General features: G+C 43.0%; 1 protein-coding gene across 1 annotated transcript in view; it reads right to left on the reverse strand.

Moving 5' to 3' along the window:
* Positions 1 to 20,101, reverse strand: part of KIT (KIT proto-oncogene, receptor tyrosine kinase) — a 57,797-nt gene that overhangs the window by 37,604 nt on the left and 92 nt on the right. The window contains exon 2 of the mRNA XM_061992880.1: positions 1,349 to 1,588. Within this exon, the coding sequence (XP_061848864.1) occupies positions 1,349 to 1,588 (240 nt within the window). The remainder of the gene's footprint in view (positions 1 to 1,348; positions 1,589 to 20,101) is intronic.

Consider the following 20,101-nt stretch of genomic DNA (forward strand, 5'->3'; position numbering starts at 1 on the left):
AGTAAAATCTTGTTGAAGTGAAGATGGCACATTTTTCACACAATTAAGACAAAGAAATGAACATGTTGCATGAAGGCCACACAACCTCTCTGGTGCTTTGGTAATCATGCTTAGTGGGAGGGTTGCCTGTTATCCTGAGGTGAAGGAGTTACCCATGTAATGGAAGGCACAAACATCTCTGTGATCACAGCTGTCTGGGATAACTACCACAGCCTTCAGGAAAAGAGTCATGGTAGATAAAGTCAATAATGTTTGTCACATTTAAGTGAAATGGATGCCAGATTTCCTTTGGTCATAGTCTCAGAGAAACACCAGAGGTCAAGAAAACTCATCCACAGTAGCTCCATGGCTATTTGGACAACTCAGGAGCCATTAAAAGAGCACCCTTTAAATTGTGTGGCCACTATGTCAGATATCTTCCCCTAGGAAAATACTCTTCGCTGTACTGTGCTGCTATCTCTTTGTCTTGGAGAACAACCTTGCAGTAATTCTCAAAGGACTGTCAGAGTTCAGAGGAGGCTCTTTGAAACAATCCCTGTTGGACAAGGAATGCTGTCTTCCAGAAAGTGAACGTTGTAGGACTTTTTTCCAGCACCAGGAAATAAAGATCACTAGAGGTATGTCAAGGAGAAGCAAAATAATTGTCTTCCTTGGAAAGGAAATAGGAATGCCAGGCATGGTAATCTGTCAACTTGGGGGCAGCTGATGAAGCCACAGATCAGGAGCAAACAAAAGAAAAGAAATCTGAAGAAAACACTGCATGAAGAAAGGTAATAAAAGATTACAAAAATGTGTCAGAGCAGAGGCACTTTTTCCCATCTGAGGCATTTCTGGACAGTTACAAGGTAGATTAGGAACTGGAGGCAGAAGAATCATTGCTGCCTGCTGGCTTAAGCCTGAGAGCACAGCCTCGAAAAGCCAAATCCTTCAGCTAAATGTCTTAACAAATGAAGAGCTTGGGGCCAAACCTTACATGACTCCATACTGATGGATGGCATGGAATTGAAAAGACATTTCTACATACCGCTTGTTCTCTCAAAGTACAACTGACTCATACAACTGATTCAGGTCACTTGGCTAGCTTCTAGAAAGGCAGCTCAGGTATACAAAACAAAGGTGACATAAAGAAAAACTCATCCAGAACTTTGCCCTGGTGGCAAAGGCCATTGCAAGTAAACTTGGGAGTGAGTTTTCCTTCTACTAGATACAGAAGAATATTTCTTCTGTCTGACTGTGTTCTCCCTCTGTACATCAAACTCACTTCCTCCTCTAGCATTCACTGTCCCATTATTTTGGAGTGGGAAAAGTTGCAGGGGGAAACAAAAGTAATGTCTTCATTCATATTTACCTTTAACATAAACATAAAAAGAGGTGACAATACTCCCTTTGCTTTTGCATATGTATCGGCCTATGTCTCTGACTGTTGCATTTGTGGTGTACCACTCTTTTTGATTGGAACTCCTTGCTTTTGCTGATGGGTTTGAGTTCTGGAAATTCCAAGTCACGGGTCCATCCTCATTGCACCTCAGCCGTAATTCCTCCCCTTTATTCAGAACCAGTGAAGATTCTTCATGGGGCAGTGAACCACCTGGGGAAAAAAAAAAAGAAAAAAGGCAAAAAATACAATGTCTGTCAACACAACACTATTTTATTCTCCAGCAAAATTGTTATTTATAGTTTGATACATGCAGCTAGAATTTTGGGAGTTATTTCTTAAAAATACTAAGCTGCAATCACATTGTGCTATTCTACAGACACCTTTTGGCTTCTAACTTTAGTACACAGAGCAAACAACCACAGCAGGTGGAAAATGGCCTTTAAAAAACCATTTGAAATTAGTTTCAGATGCACCAGTTTCTACAATGGTTTGGCTTTTGAATGGGAACAGACCCAAGCTATTTAAAAATTAAATTCAAGAACATATGAGCCTGATTCTACATGGCAGCACTTTTAATCATTCTTTGTCATTTACTCAGTACGTTGCCAAGAACTAAAGTTTCCTTGCTCAACGTTTACATTTTTTTAACTGCTCTCTCATGTGCTCCAAAGCTCCACTCACACTTAGACTAGAAATGTCCAGTTTAGTGAAGACATCAATACACAGTTTCCATACATGCTTATTTCTGCAGCTGAAGTGCCAATTCATCCTTTCTTACCTCAAAAAACCCCCATGCAAAACACCCTTCAACTTTCCATCTAAAAGCCCCCAAATTAGTTTCACTGTGGCACCAGTCTCCCAGTCACCAAAGCTGCTCTAAATGACCTCCTAGCTTCTTTTCCACTGAGCATGCCGTAACACAATGTATTAAAGGTTCTCAGAAAATTAAGCTGTGTAAAATTGCTAACTTCAATTCGTAATTCCAAGCCACTTCCCAACTTAAACTATGTACTTGGAGAAATAAGTGCATTCATGCTTCTCTGGCTCCACTGTGAAATAAGTCAAGTAAAGAGTTAATCATATTCATAGCCAAAAATTCAGGTAAATTCTTATTATTATGGAACTACTTGAACATCTGAAGAACACATGCAAACACCGAGGTGGTCTTGTAGGAACAAACCCTTACCCTTTCAGAGTAGCTCTTTAGTCCTACAAGCAACCCCTCACTTACAATAACTGTGCTGTTAGCTGACATCCCCCTCATGTGAAGCACAGTTGTACAAGATTGCACAACATCCATATGTAGTAGCAGAGTCATGACACTGAAAATACTACTCGCATTCAAAAACACTCTCTGCAGCTCCGTTCAGAGGCTGCATTTCCCTGTCCACACAGATAACAACAGACGTTCAAGCAAAACAATTGGATAATGAGTTGGGATGAGGTTACATACTCCAGACTTAATTCACTCATCTCACAGCTTTAGCTGTTCTTAAGGCAGATGCTGGATTAAGACCAGGTCAGGTAACTGCTCCTCTTCCTGACAAATTCAACACAGAGTAGGAAGCAAAGCACAGTCAGACCACCTGCAGAGTAATTACTTGGTATGAGATGTGGGTTTTGGAGGGAGCCTTCATTCCCTCTCCATCTCCCTCAGATGAAAATTTATTTAGCAGTGCTGAACCCAAGGCAATCTTTTCCAGCACCACCAGAAATTTTCCACATGAGGTTCACTAACCCTGAATATATGCTTTTCTGATTGAACACATAAACAATCATTCTAGAAACAGCAATTGCCAGAAAAAAAGTCAGAAATAAACCACTTTTAATCTCAAATCTGTTAACTCACAGTGCAGGTGTGAGCCTGAACAGCTCAAACAAGGACAGTGGAAGTCCAAGGTCTCAAGAGCATAAGTCCCAATCAGCAGTGGCATGGAAGGTAGGAAAACCTGGTAAAAAACCCTTTGACCTGGACATATATGCATCTGACAGCACGGCAGAAGTAAGGACACCTCAGATTCGCAAATGCCTCAGGTCACAGCCAGCAACTTTTGGCACCTGAAAACAGAGACAGCAAAGAGCTCCCAGAAGGTGCCATGAAAGACCATGAAGGTCCTTTACGGAGATGTCTTTGGAGGACTTCTCTGCTGCTTCCCACAGATCACAGGGTACTTCAAGCAACAAATGACATGAGACGCATAAAACAGCGAAAGTGCAGGGTAGTACACCCACTCTGGCACTAGGTCTGGCACTCATACAAGTCAGGGAAGGCTAGGCAAGAAGATCGGGACATCTGGCATCACTCCCTGCCACTGCCTGCCTGGAGCCAGCAGTGTTTCAGCCTGGGCCCTGCCAGGGAAGGTGTGGTATGGCTGGGCTGGGACAGCCCCCATTGCCCACGTCCTGCCCCACCACCAAGGAGCAGGGCACTTGGCAGATTACAGAGCCAAACACCAACGTGGCCACTCATCACCTCATGGGGCAGCCCTCCCTCACCAGGACCAGGGGCGATGCTGGTGGTGGCCTGGTCTCAGCTCCAAATATCTGGTATGAGACAGGTAGCATGGAGGAGTCACACCAGCCCATTGGTCCAAGCCCTGTCCCCCTCCTACAGCAGCGGCCTTGGCAGCACAGCACAGCTGGGATGGCACTGCTGACAGCTGGATGCCTGCAGAAGCACAAAGCCAAACCACACAGCCCCTTCCCAACACTCTCAACAGCAACATCTCAATGTGAGACCTCAGCTGCGTGAACAGAAATGCCCTCACAGCCAAGAGCATCTCCTGGGGCAGAATCTACATGTGTGCAGGCACAGGAGATGCTCCCTCCCCAGGCCTTGATGCAGCCGTTGCGTCACACACACACATAGACACACACTCAGCTGCAGCAAGGGGTTACTTCATCCAAAGAGCCTTGATGTTATGTGGGGAACAAACTCATTGCCCTTGAGGAAATGCAGAGACAGCTTGCCTTGCTGAACCACTCCCATTTCTCTCCTGGGTATTTATAGAGCAGGTTAATGACACATGGGGTAACTGTAGGCTCCAAGCTGCCCAGACAAAACCAGTCTGTAATGTGCTGCACAGCCAGGCATTGGGCTTCTCCTCCTTCCCAAACCCATTACCCACTCAACTCTAGGGCACAGGGGCACAAGAAGGTCAAAGGTAGGGCATCATCAACAGGTCTGCAGAGGAAAGTGACACATTAGAGGTAGCAGTGCATAGATCAATGTCATAACTGAACTTCTAAATGAGTGTATATCTGTCAAACCATACACATTGATCTAATGTGTGCAAATGGTGATGGGTGCTGTAGCAACAAACCCTTCCCCTTCCGACGTTTGGCTCTCTAGTCCTACAAACAACCATCATCCCATGCCCTTCCAATGCACAGCCCAGTATTACACAGTCAGACTGGATGTATAATAGAGATGACTGCGCTGAGGGGGGAACACATCTCAAAAAGCAACACCACCTGCATTCAAAACCATTCCGTGTCTCCATTCAGAGGCTGAATTTCCCTACTCACACAGATAACAACAGACACTCAAGTAAAACAACTGGATAATTACTTAGGATGAGGTTATGTACTCCAGACTTAATTCACTCAACTCACAGCTTTAGTTGTTCTTAAAGCAGACACTGGATTAAGGCCAGGTCAGGTAACTGCTCCTCTTCCTGACAAATCCATCACAGAGTAGGAAGCAAAGGATAGTCAGACCACCTGCAGAGTTTAATTACTTTGCTCATGGTCTGGGTTTTGGAGGAAGTCCTCATTTTCTCCCCTCCTCCCTCAGATGGAGATTTATTATCCTTGTTAAACCCAAAGGCAGTTCACCAGTGCCTGTTTTCCCAGTGCCACCAGAAATTTTCCACAAGGTTCATTAATCCTCTAGACAAATTCATATGACTGAACATATAAAAAAGCACCCCAGAAATAATAATTGCCAAAAAGATTAAGAAAAACATGATTTCATATTTTTATGCAGTGTTTGTGACTTTCACCTTTTCTTTCCCTAGCACTCAAGCTACCTATCTAGGTTAGGGGTTCAAGATTTTGCAACACTTATTACCAAGACTATCTAGCATGTTGTTGGAAAGTTTATAAAGGTGGTAAACAACACAGCAGAGCATGACTCTGTTCAGAGGCACAAGAAAAAATACGTTACATACCAGAGCTGGGGAAAGAAAGACAAAGAGGGAACGAGCACACTGTGGCACTCCACAACAGAAGCCACGATATACCAGTTGAAACCAACACGCATATTTCGAGATAATCTTGCTAGGTTCCTTGTACACAGCCTACACATTCTTAGCAATACAATTTAATTAATACCTCATGTAGAGGGCTTTTTTGTTGCCTTCCGAAAAAAAAATGTATCTTCAAGAAAAATATGGCACTGTAAGGACAACAGATTGTAAACACAAGGGCTATCAGATGTGCTTCGTTTTATACACCTAAGCACCGCATGTCTTTAAAAAAGATGACTTTAAATGGTGCTTAGAGAGATGGGAATGACTTTGTATCTTCTTTTTGAAGGAATAATTAAGTTACAGAAATCTGAGAGTTTGACCAACAACTTGTAATCCACTGTACTAATCCCCATGCGTCCATCTGCTATCTCTTGATCCTCTCTCAGACTGGTAACGCCTCACGTCTGAGACTACTCCATTTGTACAGCACCTGAGGCATGATGGGGCTCCTCCAGGCCTATTGTTGCTCTTGTGCCCTCCAGTCACACCAGTTGTAAGTATGTAACCATAACCATCACGCTAACACTACGAAGTAGGGAATCTGTTGTGTTGGATATATGCCAGGGATGGTAAGAGATCTGCAAGTGCAAAAACCCCATGGAATACAGTGTCTACTGTCTCTTCCCAGGGCTCCATGTTCACCTCAGGCAGGGCTATGACTTTACCAGTTACCACTGGGATTATAAACTCTCTGAGCAACAGAATGGAGGCACTTATGTCTCCACTGAAGACTTCTCAGCATGGGAGTGCATCCTTACTCTGTTTTCTGACTCATATCTGGGCATGCTTCCACCCTCTCTCTACCTCCTTACACCTCAGAAAAGGAGGTGGACCACTACTTTAATATTCATCTGAGTAACTCCACTTCAGTGAAGCCCACCTAATCATGGGGACCACATAGGACAAGGGGAAGAGAGGAAACCCACACTCAGCTCCTGCGGGCTAGTGAGAGCAGATAATCCCTGTGGATTCCACTGTGAAACATCCAATGCTCCCCATACACTACATAGTCAGAGTGTCACACTGGGGCTCTGGATGACCATCTAGAATTGTCCTCAAGGGCAACTAGAATGTAGTTATTATATGGTAACAAAATATATTGATAATGGCAAATAGTTGAAAATTAACAACACAAATAAAAAAGCCGATAAATTGCAAAGCTCAGAGCTGGACAGCTCAAGATCTATTTTGGATGTCCTAAATTCATGTCTCATAGCTGAAGAGAGTCACTTCCACCACCCTAGCTTCTCCTTGTAATATAACAAATTTGTGTTAAAAATGACAATGCTGGGATCACTTGTGAAGAGGCTGTGTCACTGAAAAAAGCAGCAAATATTTGAATATATGACAAGCAGCTTCCTAAGCCCTAAAAGAGAAGGGAGTGACTTCTGCATGCAGATGGAACATCTGGAAAATGGGGCTGGAGGAATTAGAAAATAACAGCTCTAGATAACACTGATAGGAAATGCAGGTCAAATTGCAGGGATATGATTAAGGACAGCAGAATGTTCCTGTAACAATTAAGGGATGTGCAAACAAAAAAAAAGCTTTGGCTAAGGAGTACACTATCCAGGGAAAAAAAAAGTATGGTTTATGCGGGAGTTTTTCAGCCTCAGCCACAACACTGCCGTAGCACGGAAAAGCACATCAGGTGCAGGTCCACATCACTCAGAAGCAATTGGAAACCACCTCCATCTGCCAGGCAAACAAAGGATGTGCGACTGCCATGGAATAAGATGAAGAGTCAAGCGCTGTGGAGTTTACTCGCAACTCTGCCGCATATTTCCTGCATAACCTTAGACCAACAGGTTAATCCCTCCATGGCAGTTTCCTCTTTCAACTCTTATCTAAACATTAAAAGGAACAAGAAGTTTGTGGCAGCCCTATAACACAACAGATTGCTTATAGAGAAAACAAAACTAAACTAAACAAAAACTGCTGTGCCTTATCCCACTCTCTTCCACATTAAACCTCTCTCAAACATCTCCAAAGACGGGGGCACAGCAGAGCCTCACAGTACAGCCACAACCTACTCGTATTCACTACCAGCCTTTCTGTCAAGCCCAAGGGACTGGCAGCAACCTGCTACCCAGCAAGAGCAAATTCCTCTCCCAGGGCTGGGACACTGTAAGGACACGACAGGCTCCTATGAGCTTCTGCCTCTTCCTCTTCTGTTTGTCCATAACCTTCACAGTCATCAGCAGTCCCTATGTAAGCTGTACAAAGACTGCACAATGAAAACAATGACCTGACCTTGATCTGATCCTGACCATGATTTCTAAACCAGTTAATGTTGTGGGTTTTTTTTTTTCCCTATGACAAATGCACCAAGGAGCTAAACCTCATGGGACAAAATGTGCGCAACTTTCATGTCAAGCTGTGATGATCGTCTATTCATTCTAGGCATCGGGTTCATTTCAAGGGCTAGTACACAGACCTCACTCACCACATTTTTCAGTTTTTCATCTACAACAACATAAGAGAGCGGAGACAAGAGATAGGCTTTATCAGTTAAAGTAGTGGCACTGTTGTACATGCAGTAGTCCAGGGACATCAGCAAGACATGGCTTGCAGGGAGGCAATATCCTTTTTCAGTATAGCCAGTGCTGCTGGAAAAATGAACATGTGTTCAGACACACAAGTCTCCTGCAAGTCTGAAAGAAAAGCAGAAGCGAAAATGTCTCTTTTATACAAGTGCAGAAGTCCTAGCCAGAAGCCTGCCCAGTCTTCATTACAATTTTGGTTGGTCTAATTGAAGAGTATCACCTTTTCAATTCTGTCTCTGTTAAAGCCACTATCATACTTGACACACACTATCAAGGAGATGACTTTGAGACCTTTCAATTAAATTTTCTTTGTCCTGACATTTCATGTCCCAAGGAAAAAAAGTGTCAAGCTCACATGTTAATCACACTGAAAAAAACTTTGATGTATAAAATCTCCCAGATTTTTCAAAGGAGAGATGCTATCATATGCTTGCTTGCTTTGTTCCATTTCACTAAACAGACACTGCCCCTTATGCTAGATGAAAAGTTTAGCAATGACAAATGTCAATTTTAAATTATTTGATCTGAAAGCTACATCAGATACCATTCCAGCTAGACTGCGAGGGAAATGGAGGCTGTAGCCTCTTGCTTCACAAAAGAAACCATCCACGCCAACACCCATGCTACTCTCTTCCTCAAAGACATAGGCCAAAAATGACTAGATTTAATTGTCTCCTGTAAGCAACACAAACTCTTGGTATACATGAATGCCTCAAATCCTTGCTGATACAGAAATGCTGGCGGCTCATCTGCCCCAACTTCATCTTGGAGACTGAAAAATAACTGTCACTGGGTGTGTATTACCAGATCTAGACTGATTAGGCTTTGCAGAACCAAATGGTTTGTTTCTAACCCATCTAACAGAGATGGCGCTATCTGCTGACCACCAGGCTCTTCGACACTGTAGGATTCCCAAGCACAGAGTTCCTGTGCTCAGGCTTGCTCTGAAGTTTTGGATCCTCAGAGGCTGTGGCTGTATGTTACTAAGCAGAAAACCAGGGAAGAGGATTAGTATGGGCTTTGATATTTACCCAGCTGCAAAAGGGCAACCACTGTCCTCTTACCTAGCCTTTCCTCACCGTAGACCCCTCACCCTGCATGGGGAGGGGGCAGAGGAAGGACACTGTGGAGGGCAGACGACAGGAACTCTCCAGCCCAGTACTCAAAGGCACAGCCAAACCGACTCCATCTGGGGGCAGCATAAAAGGGAAAGGGGTATTCCCCAACACAAAGAGCAAGTGTGGAGCCAGACAGCTGATTCTCACCCATGGCAAACCCAAGAGAGGAAGTGGAAGGAGGCAGGAACAAAGGTTGTCTTTATCATCTGTGAAGGCATGAGTGCTGGGAACTACAGAGACAGTTGGACTTTGGCTGTGAGACAACCTCCTTTACAGTGACACTCCACAGGAAGCTTTCAACACCACAGTCTGAGATTGCTCCTATGTGGACCTGCCTCACAAAACACCTCACACCTTTGGGGGAAAGGGGAAGGGGGGGGGCAGGCATTCCCCAAGACAAGTAAAAGGCACTTGATGCTTACCCCTTGCAGAGAAAACAATGAGACAATCAGCTACACCTGAAGAGAGGTTACGCACCCCTCAGAACGAGATATGGTTAATTAAAGGCAGCCAACATCAGAGGCAGGTGGCAAGAAGACAAATCCAGCCAGCTTTCCAGCCCCCGCACATCCTACTCTCCAAGACAGACATTCACAGGATATTCAGGCAGGACAAACATGAGCACCTGGATTGATCCCCTGCTTGTGGGTGGAAGCCAGCAGTTCCTCCTGCAGAAGGTCTTGTTGCAGCAATTAACGATGTAGCTCACCATACTTTGCTTATTTTGGAAGTGGGCTTAGCACAGCACATTCTGCACATGACCTCCAAAACAAACACATAAGAGCTGCCCTATACATCCCAGTGCAACACTCCCTCAAGGCAGGGGGCTGGGGGAAGTAACTGCACCTTGCTCTTGCCCCAGCTGTTTTGTTTTCCCTTGCTGGGGTGAGGAAACTCCAGCCATGCAAACAGGTCAGTTTTCCTGCCTACCAAGCTGCATGTAGCTGGAAGTTGATGAAGCTGGAACACAAAAACTTCCATTTAAATATAAGAAAAACTATTTCACTGTGAGGGTGATGGAGCCCTGGCACAGGCTGCCCAGGGAGGGTGTGGAGTCTCCTTCCTTGGAGGTCTTCAAGACCCGCCTGGACATGTTCCTACGCGACCTGATCTAGGTCGACCTGCTTCTTGCAGGGGAGTTGGACTAGATGATCTCTAAAGGTCCCTTCCAACCCTACCATTCTATGATTCTACGATATCTGACACTGCTAATCAGCTAATAGAAGCACTTGTCAAAGACAGACATAGCTGAATATAATTCTAGTTTGGCACACATACTGAATGTCCACAGCATGATCAAATGTCATGCTTCTTTCTATGGCTGGCTATGATACCTTTTAAACTCTCTTTTTCTAGGAAGTCAGTGCTTTGGGGCTTTTTCTCTTGTTACGGGGGTTTGGTTTTTGACAGCACACCACATGCACTACAGCAGTTCAGTCACTCATCCTGAAGAACTACAAGCAACAACTTGTTCTAGGTGATTAATTCACTTCATTACAGCACATTGATAAGCTATGGTCGTTTCTACCTAAATTTCCTGCCACAGAAGGAATCTACAGGCACTCTACTAATGAACAAAACCAAACTCAAAGCATGACTGACCTATCATTTTGTTTTTTTTTAAACTAGGATCGAAGCATCTATCTGCTAATTCTTCAAAGAACACTACAGAGGACAGATAAATATATATGTATGTACACACACATAAGTAGCATTTGCAAAAAGGGCAAGTGTTTGCTGCAACACTTGTCAGCACTGAGATTTATACATTTAGACTGATCCTTACTCCTACTGAATTACTGCCTTCTTTCCTCTAATTTCCAAAATTACATATTAAGCAGCTGTTCCCACAGTTAGTTTTATCAGCTGTAAGACACATAAATAAACAAATTATAAAATAAGTATGGAGAACGATCAGAAGGAATGAAAAAGCGCTCTAAAGAACAGTGTATTCAATTTGAGCTGTCATTCATCCAGTTCTTTAATGTTTTTTTCTTCTCACTTCTCCTTGCTGACATTTACATTAAAAGGTGCAGCATCTTTCAACTTCCATTTTGCATGAATGTTCCTTGTAATGAGCAACATGGGCTTGAAAAGGTGTTTTCCAAAATGCAGTGAAAAGGTAGTTTTAATGAACATAAATGAGAAAAACAGCGAATAGTGAATCGTTCGGCAACCTGAATTAATTCTGTTTGGAAAAGGTTCAACTGAGGAAGGAGATGTAAGACTTTTGGCAATGTGAATTCTAATTATTTCGAGTCTTGGCAGTAATTTTCTCAAATAGTAGCAATTTCATTAAAAGGTGCACTGGTAATCATCTATGTACGGCCTCCAGAGGGGAAAATACACCAATAATTGCATAATTACGTTATCATTGCTCTTAACAATGGACCACATTAAATACCACAAAGATGAGCACTGCTTTTTACTTTCTCTAGATATTTAGCTCAGTACTTTTTCCTAGAAGATTGCTGCAAGTCTTTCAGAATAATAAACACGTTCACAAAATTTTGCAGAAAAGACACAGCCTTCATGTCCCTATCACTTTGCATTCTCTTTTCCTTGACTGAAAGAACTGACAGATTGATGAGAAAAAATACTGGTTTTAGTAAGAAGATAGCTAAAGTATTCATATAGCTCTAATACTGAAATACAAGTCACTGTGTCACATCATACATCCACATGGCAAAGGGACCCATTTAAGAAGCAGGGTTTGAAGTATTTCTGTATTTATCCACATAAATTATCTATTCAGTGATTATTTTTTTTAATAAGCCTGAAATAAGCTAGATTTCCCTGGTCTAATTGGTGCACAAACTTTGCTACAAGCTGAGATATAGGTAAAAATTATTTTCAAGCATTGTTTTACAGAGAACACCAAATCTAATAAACATATTTTTAATGGGGAGACTCCATATTACATAAGCATCTTTACACATGCCTTCTGAAAGTGTGACTAGGATAATTTTTGGAGGATTCATGAGCAAATTCTTCAGAGTCTTCAAGGGTGGACAAATCTCTGTCACTGATGTTGTCTTGAAGTATCTTCAATACAGGTACTTGGATTTATTCCTGACAATCCAGTTTCATTTCCCCAGTCTTTTATTCCCCATTTCTTGTGTTCTTCATTTCCCCAGTTATGCATCAAGGAGATACATAACTCAGCTTTTAAACTTCATCCCAAACATCAGCAGAAGTCCCATTTGTATTTTTTTGCTTCCAAATTGTACTTTATTTCCTAATTTATTAACAAAGAAATATGTATATACATGGCATCTATAGAGGTAGCTGCTTATTGCAAAAATGGTCCTCCTTCCTATCCCAAGAGGGGATTGCGCTGTGAGCACCTGTATAAGCAGGGAATTCCAATTCAGCATTACTTCTAATGGCATGTGTTTTTTGGGAAGAGACCATAAATACAGGGTTTACTTATGCTCCTTCCATTTGACCTCTTTTATTGAGCTGCATACCTCAAACTCCAGGTATTAGCATCACTGCAAAGTCAGCAATTTTATGTATAATGCCTGGAAGTCAGACGTGCTATGAAATAGGAAACTTCAACAGCTTGTGTTACAATGAATACTACTGGGAGGAAGCTTTTATTTTGTTGAAGATAATATAATTTCTTTTCCAAGTTAAAAAGTTATGCTCATCCAGGCATAGAAAGCACTTCCATGCCACATAAAAAAGCAGAAAGAGTTAGGCAGCAAACATAAAGAAAAGAATCAAGCAGTCACAGAGCAGTAGAAAATGAATGCCTCAGTACCAGGACCTAATGCAAAAGAGCATCTAAAGCACACAAATAGAAATACTTCAAATAAAATTATCCTATTAAACTAAAATTTTAATTTAGTATTTCGTTAAAAGTACAAATGTAGCATTTTTATAATGTACATTTTCCTTTAAAAAGTAAAAATGTTAAACAGTAATTTTGAAAATACAACAATGTGCATTTATAAACTTCTCTAACCATTAAAAAAAGGAAAAAAAAAACCTTATTCAAGCCATACATTCGCTGTCAACATTTTAAACATAGTCAAATTCATGGAAGTTGGTTACTGAGCACCTCTAGCCAGGTTGCGCTGCAATGATAAACCAACCTTTGGCATCTGGAGTTTTCTTGCAGGTGCAGAGAAAAATATTTATTTCAGTTCATTCAGCACAACTCAATTAAGCAACTAGTCCATTCAAAGAGAAGCTGCTGATCAGGAGTTGAAAAAAAACATGAATGCTTCTTTCCATTGCCATCCTAAGAACAAAAATAGGATGAGATGGAATAGTTCTAAGATTTTTACAGCATAATGATTAGAAACCACCACTTTTGACTACAGATAGGCCTTTCAGACTTTAATTCTTTGTTTCAAAACATTTTTCAATGAGTTTTTTCTTCTGAATTGGCCAGCTTCTATGTGGTGCTATTTATCCAACAGAAGAACATTTCAGAATTCTTGTTTTCTTCATTGTAATCAATGCAAATCATGAGTAAAAAAATCAATTATCTAATACAAGAAATGTCAGCACTATTTTCATACAAAAACACACACATGAAGAATCAGAGTAAGTGTATATATAACAAGCTACATAATTGCTTAAATACAGTCACAGTGATTAATCAAAGTAAGTATAACGTTAAGTGCAAAGGCTAGATTTAATTAAAACTCTATCTCAGTGGTAATAAAGGAGGTTAAACCTTTCTTTACAATATGATTAAGTACAAATGCAAAACAGTTAAAATGAGGCTTACTGTTGGCTGATTTAAATCATGATTAAAATCAGATTTACAACGCTTTGAATCAAATTGAAGCACAAAGTACATGGGGAGGTAACTATTTTGTTAAACCTGGGAGCACTGCACTTCCTATCTGGAGTCAGATGTCAGTTTTACACATCATACCTGGAGGAAACACAAACAACTTGGAAAGGGCTGAGAGGTACAAGAGAAGACGGAGTTACGAAAGGTGCACCAAAAGAAAAGGCTGAAAAAGTTTTATCCCAGAAAAGATAATTCAAAGATGTTCTATTAATTGTTGATGTGTAAAATGTTATTTTCAAGACGATGGTGATCACGAGCTCACTATATCCACCACAGTAGGAGGCAAAAAGGGATGGAATTAAGCAACCAACATGGGAGATCAGGTTAGGTATCAGAAACTATTGACCTTTAACAACTAGTTATGTACCAGAAAAAAAAACCCAAACTGGTGATAGACTCTGTACCTCACGTCTGCCTTGCTGCAGGTTAGATAAAATTCTCCCTGGGTACAGCTGTTCCATCTTACCCTGGGGGAGAGCAAGGGACCAGATGACCTCTGCAGGTCTCCACCAGCCTTACTCCTAAAGTTCTGTGGGAGCTTCCTAAGCCTCTTAGAAACCTAGCTGCAGGAGGCAGGTGAATACATGAGAAAGTCAGATTTCATTCAGCAAAGAGTGAAGTTTCCAGTCCTGAGGGCTGCCAATAAAACCTTCAACAGGTGACGTCAGTGCAGCCATTAACTCCTGAACAAAAAACAGATTAAGAGAGCCAAGTGCAAGTTTTAATCTCATGATACACTTCAGCAGAATCCCAGGTAGTTCTGAATGGCCTAGGTATGTGAATACCCAAAAGAATTCTATTACATAGCTCACCAGGACCTTTTCTTTCCCCATGAAACATACATACAGGCTCTGAAACACAGGTTATAACCAACAAGTTTGATTTATTTTCCCTGTGTGGCTTTTACACAAAGCCTTTCTTTAGAAGAAGTCCACTCCATGTCATGAGGAGAATGTTCACCCAGCACATGCAAAGCAGCATTGCTTACCTCAAGGCAATTACTAAAGAAAGGAGATAGACTAACCTGGCATTTGCCAGGCTTCCAAAGAACCTAAAAGAGATGCATCTCTCTGACTTTCAAATTTCCCTGCCATGGTTTTCATCTCCTCTTAACTTGAATTAGCCCACGCATCCTCTTTATCACTTAGATTTACAACCATCAGTGCTTAGTTGACCAGCCAATTCTCCTCCATATCAGATGTTTAATGATTATGTTACATGATTATGGACTCAGCTGTCACAATGACATTTGAAATCATAGACATTTAAGGCTGTCAGCCCCCCAGTGACCAAACCCCCTGTAGCTGACAATGTTAGTAAATGATGCTTCATTTTAGTCACAGTTTCTACTAATGATCCTATGGAACAGTCAAGGAGCTGCATAGCATGGTAGCAACATTAGAAACTTTTGTCATTTACATGTCTGTTTGCTGTTAAAAGACAATATAACCAAGAGCCTTACATGCTGTACAGAATAAAAACATTAAAACATGTCACAACACGGAAAAGATCACCAAAATCCATTTAAAGGCGTATCTGAAAACCTATGTTTTCAGAATAAATCAATATAATCCCCAAGAGTAAATCCACTGAGAGATTACCATGCTTTCTAATTGGTATACCCTAGAAAACAGGAGTCGCGTTCTCCCTTCAAACACAGATGTTTACACTCCCCTTGTGCTTTTATCACTAACGGCAGCAATCTTGGCCACTGGACAAACAATACACTTCGGTTGCCATTAGGTTTGGCAGCCAGCCAAGGAGACTGCTCACACGCGTAAAATTACGTTCCTTTATGACTGTTTGCAGGATTTACTGTCAAAGACGGTCCTTTTGGAGAAAGCCCTTCTAGTTTCCTAAAAGCCAAGCACAATACTTCTTGTAGTAAAATAACAGAAGGGTAAGAATAATTTAAAAATTTTCCTTATGCCAAGTGGTAGCAACTCCTATGTGCAAGCTCTTCAGGTTTTTTTAAATAAATGTCCAAAAGACACAACACACTGAAATCTGGACCAGTGCTTTTATTAGAGGCCTTCAGCATCAGCTCTCCTCTTTCACCTGAGCTTACAATGAACACCTTAAGCTCTAGTAAGGCTGAAGTGCTTCAACTGGGGGAGCTGAGTTTCTGAAGGACAGAAACAACTGCAAGTTATTTCTTGTGCAGGAGAATTCTCAGAAGGACGTTTAGAAATGACAAAAAGGCAAAGTTTTATACTTAACGTGAGAGGGTACTTACAGTAAATGCAATGCATTAGGATATTAGACCTCATTTCCTCCAGCCATTCTCTGAACAGCTGAAAGAGACTTAAGGAAATGAGTCAAAATCCTGGAAGATGTTTGTACTAGATGAAAAAGAAAACAACATCTGTAAAATCACGTGTCACATACATAGAGCAAGACAATGTGCAATGCTTGATCACCGCAACAGAATTCATCTTCATGGAGAGAAAAAGCTAAAAAGTGGCTTAACCTTGAGACAAGTATTGCCTCTCTTCTACAAGACTGTTACTAGATTAGATCACTTGTCTTATATTGTAGGTAAACATAGATGTCGTCGAAATGTTTTGACGCTGTGTGGTTCTTGTTTCATCCAGAATTTGTCATTCCTTACCTTCAGATTACACCAGAGGGTTTACTCAAAGTTCAGGCTAGAAAGCAGCTCTCCTTCAAACCACAAATGCGTAGTATTTGGTATTTAGTATGACAGCTCCAGATATGTCTTAAAAATCTCTCAAGTAGCTTTCACTAACAACATAGTTCAGACAGAAATCCAAAGAATATAGAGGTAGCATTAGAGTCTCTCAGAACAGAGTAAAAAGGACAAGTTTCACCACGAGCAGCTCCTACCAACTGGAACATGACTCAGATGTTCCTCCTAAGACACATCCTAGCTTGTGTTTACATGTGCTAAAGACATATCCTTTCCAATTCCACCTGTGTCCTGGTGCAACATGTCCCTTTCTGGAGGTGATTCAGGATCCTTTGATCAATACAGGCACCTGCAAAGATGCGTCACTGTTTGGACAATCAACGATAAGTTTCAGGGAAGGCTGTGAGAGACAGAAAGCCCACGGATAGCCAGTGTAACCCATCTGCTGACGACAGGCTCTCTCTTGAAAAATGAGCACGTGGAAATGCCTCCAGCCTTTACGCATGGTACTTCAACAGGATAAACATGGAAGTCTCCCCTCTTGCCAAATTTATCACATTCTTTATTATAAAGCTTGAATAAAAGCCATATTTGCATTTGCTAGGACAGGGTTCTCAGTTGTAATGGAAGTAAAAAGAGTTCAGCACTGAGCAATTTTTGACACTTCCATTCTGCTCCTGGCAGTGGCTTTGGGCCACGTATCTCTGCAGAAGAATCTGTACTGCTGCAGGCGAGGGAGGAAATAGAGAAGGAGAGAGCAGAGATGTACACAGGGGAGTAGGAAGGGCAAGATACTGGGATGTTTTGAGGGGAGACAAGGCAGCAACAGAGTGACAGCTTTCAGATTCCTCATCAAGTTTTATCTTCCTCTTTCAAGCCTCCTCCCTTGTGGCTGACAGGTAACAGGAAGCATCATGAAAGCAGACATTCTTCCCTCTGGGCACCGGGAGAGCCTCCTATTACTCTGTAGCTGACTGAAAAAAAAAAAAGCTGCACTGATGGATGCTTAAAAGAACCATGTCCAGTCTTCCATGACCACAAGATGGAAATGCCACAGAGACTCTGGCAAAGTACTGGGGGTTGGGGGACGGGGCAAGCCTTGGGGGAGGAAAGGCCCAGATTAAAGACTGTTCCTGAATACTGCATAAATAAGGACTAGGCAATCCCTAAATGGAAGGAGAAGTGGAAGCATGTGTTAGGATGCAAGAAAAACAAAAACTAGGAAGGAGCTGTGGACAGAGGAGATGAATGGCTTACACTGTAAGAAGCTGCATTCAGCTCTGTTTTCTACGTCCTTCTTCCCTATTTACAAGCAAAGGAAGAAGCTTTTGGCTAAAGGCCAAAGAAAGATACTTATAAATGTGTATACTGATAAACAACAGGATAGGTGTCAATAGGGACTGTGTGTGGGAGATCATCCAGCCCAAGCGTCTGCACTGAAGCAAACCCAAAAGTAACCCAGGGTCACGTTAGCTGCAGAGCAACCCAGCACAGCAGATCAGTTCTGTCCTGCCTGTCATTTCTGATCTCCCCTGCACCCCTGGCAGAACACAAGCCATCACTCTGACCCAGCACAAAACTAGCCCTGAATATTGTCCATCTGTGTGATACACAGATGATGTGTATAGATTTCCATAGACAGCTGTCTTTTGCAACAGCAAGACATTTATGCCTACTACACAGTGCATTTTTGTCTACAAAAGTTTATCTGATGTGCCCCTGAAATGAAATATCCCCCACAAGTTAAGTGTCTGAAACTAGGATCAGAGAAAAGAGCCTGAGAAAGGTTCCCTCCTTGCTTCTCGAGTACTCTGGAACTTGCATTTCATGTCTTCCAGGGGATGCTGCCAGCCTGACCTGTTTCTCAAGCTTTCCTTAAGGACAGTCTAACCATATGTTGAAGGATAAAATCTTCAAGTGTAGGCAAGAAATACATGTAGTAAACAAAGTTAGTGGGTATTAGTAATTTCAACTCGGTTTTAAAATTTATTTCCAGGAATAACCCATCGGCAGGAGGCTTTCCCACCCCTGTGGCCACAGCACTAGCATTTTGCAGACATATGTGGGTATGTCTATCGAGGAAAGTCCAAATTTTCATATATCACCTCTGAGATTTTCAACAAACAAAAGGGAGACAATTCCAAAAGTTACCTGAAGAAAACTATTAACAAAAATGTTCATAGATCAACTACTGTCCCCTCTCACATCCCAAAGTAAAGTGCTTGCAAAGAAGCCACCTAAGTTGTCAGTACTGCTGGCTCTCTTTGCACAGAATGCCCTGAGCAGCAACCACCCCCTCTCCCTGCCGCTGCTCTCACTCTGGGTGCTCTGCAGAGCTCCTCGCGGTTGGTGGCAGCAGACGTTTAACACTCAGCACAGCGCATCGCTTCTGCAGCCGCAGCTCGCTCTTAGATAAGTAGCAAAATAACCTTTCACGTTTTCCGCTTGCAGACTTCGGTGCGCAGGGCGAAATTCCTCCCTGGGCTTAGCAGCGACCTCCTCACAGCACCTGCCCAAACGCCTCTCAAGCCTCCAAACCGTGCAACGAGTTGCACGGCCACTCCAAAAGCCATGTGCAAAGTTGCCCAGCGCCGCAGCCAGATGCTGTATTTAAAAATCACTATCCCTCCACACTGGGGTCGCGAGGTTTGGCAAGGAAACCCTTTTTTATCAAGGAAGTGGAAGAGAACCTTTGAATTTCTATCAGACACGCTAAAGTTTTAGCACCGACGGCCCTCCCGAAGGCCCTAGTGGCATCGCGTGCCCTCCTCTTGAACGCGGAGGGCTGGCAGTGGCACAGCAGACCTGCTCTCATGCCTTTTCCCGCGGTCAGCCGCCAGCCCGGCCCCTCCGGACCGCGGGGCACCGACCCACCCGCGGCGGCTCACGTCGGGACTACGAGCCGACCGGCTCCCCCCGCCCCGCCAGGCTCCACCGGTGCCGGGGAGCGCTGGACACCTGACGGCGGCGGCTCGTTCCCTGCCTATTGTTCAACGAGCACTTAACCGCGGGGACATTTTGTACCGATTACCAGATAGTTTATTGTCAAAACAGCTCGACCCGAGGAGGTGCGGGCGGGTTGGGGGGGGAGAGGGTCTCCCTGCGGGCCCCTCTCCTGGCCACACACGCTGCAAACAAAGGACTTTTTTTTTTTTCTCTAATCGCCGGCGGGGTGTCCCGTGAAGGTGGCGCGGGGCGATGCCGGGACCACTCGCGTGCCGCCGCCGCGACCCCCGCCACGACGCTGCCTCCGCCGCGCCCGCGGAACAGGCGGTCGGCGCCCAAGTTGTTCCCCGCGGCCGCCCGCACCTGCCCCGGCCCTGGCGCCCCGCGGGTACTCCGC

This window comes from Colius striatus, chromosome 3 (assembly GCF_028858725.1).
Source record: "Colius striatus isolate bColStr4 chromosome 3, bColStr4.1.hap1, whole genome shotgun sequence".
In the NCBI taxonomy this organism is placed as follows: Eukaryota; Metazoa; Chordata; class Aves; order Coliiformes; family Coliidae; genus Colius; species Colius striatus.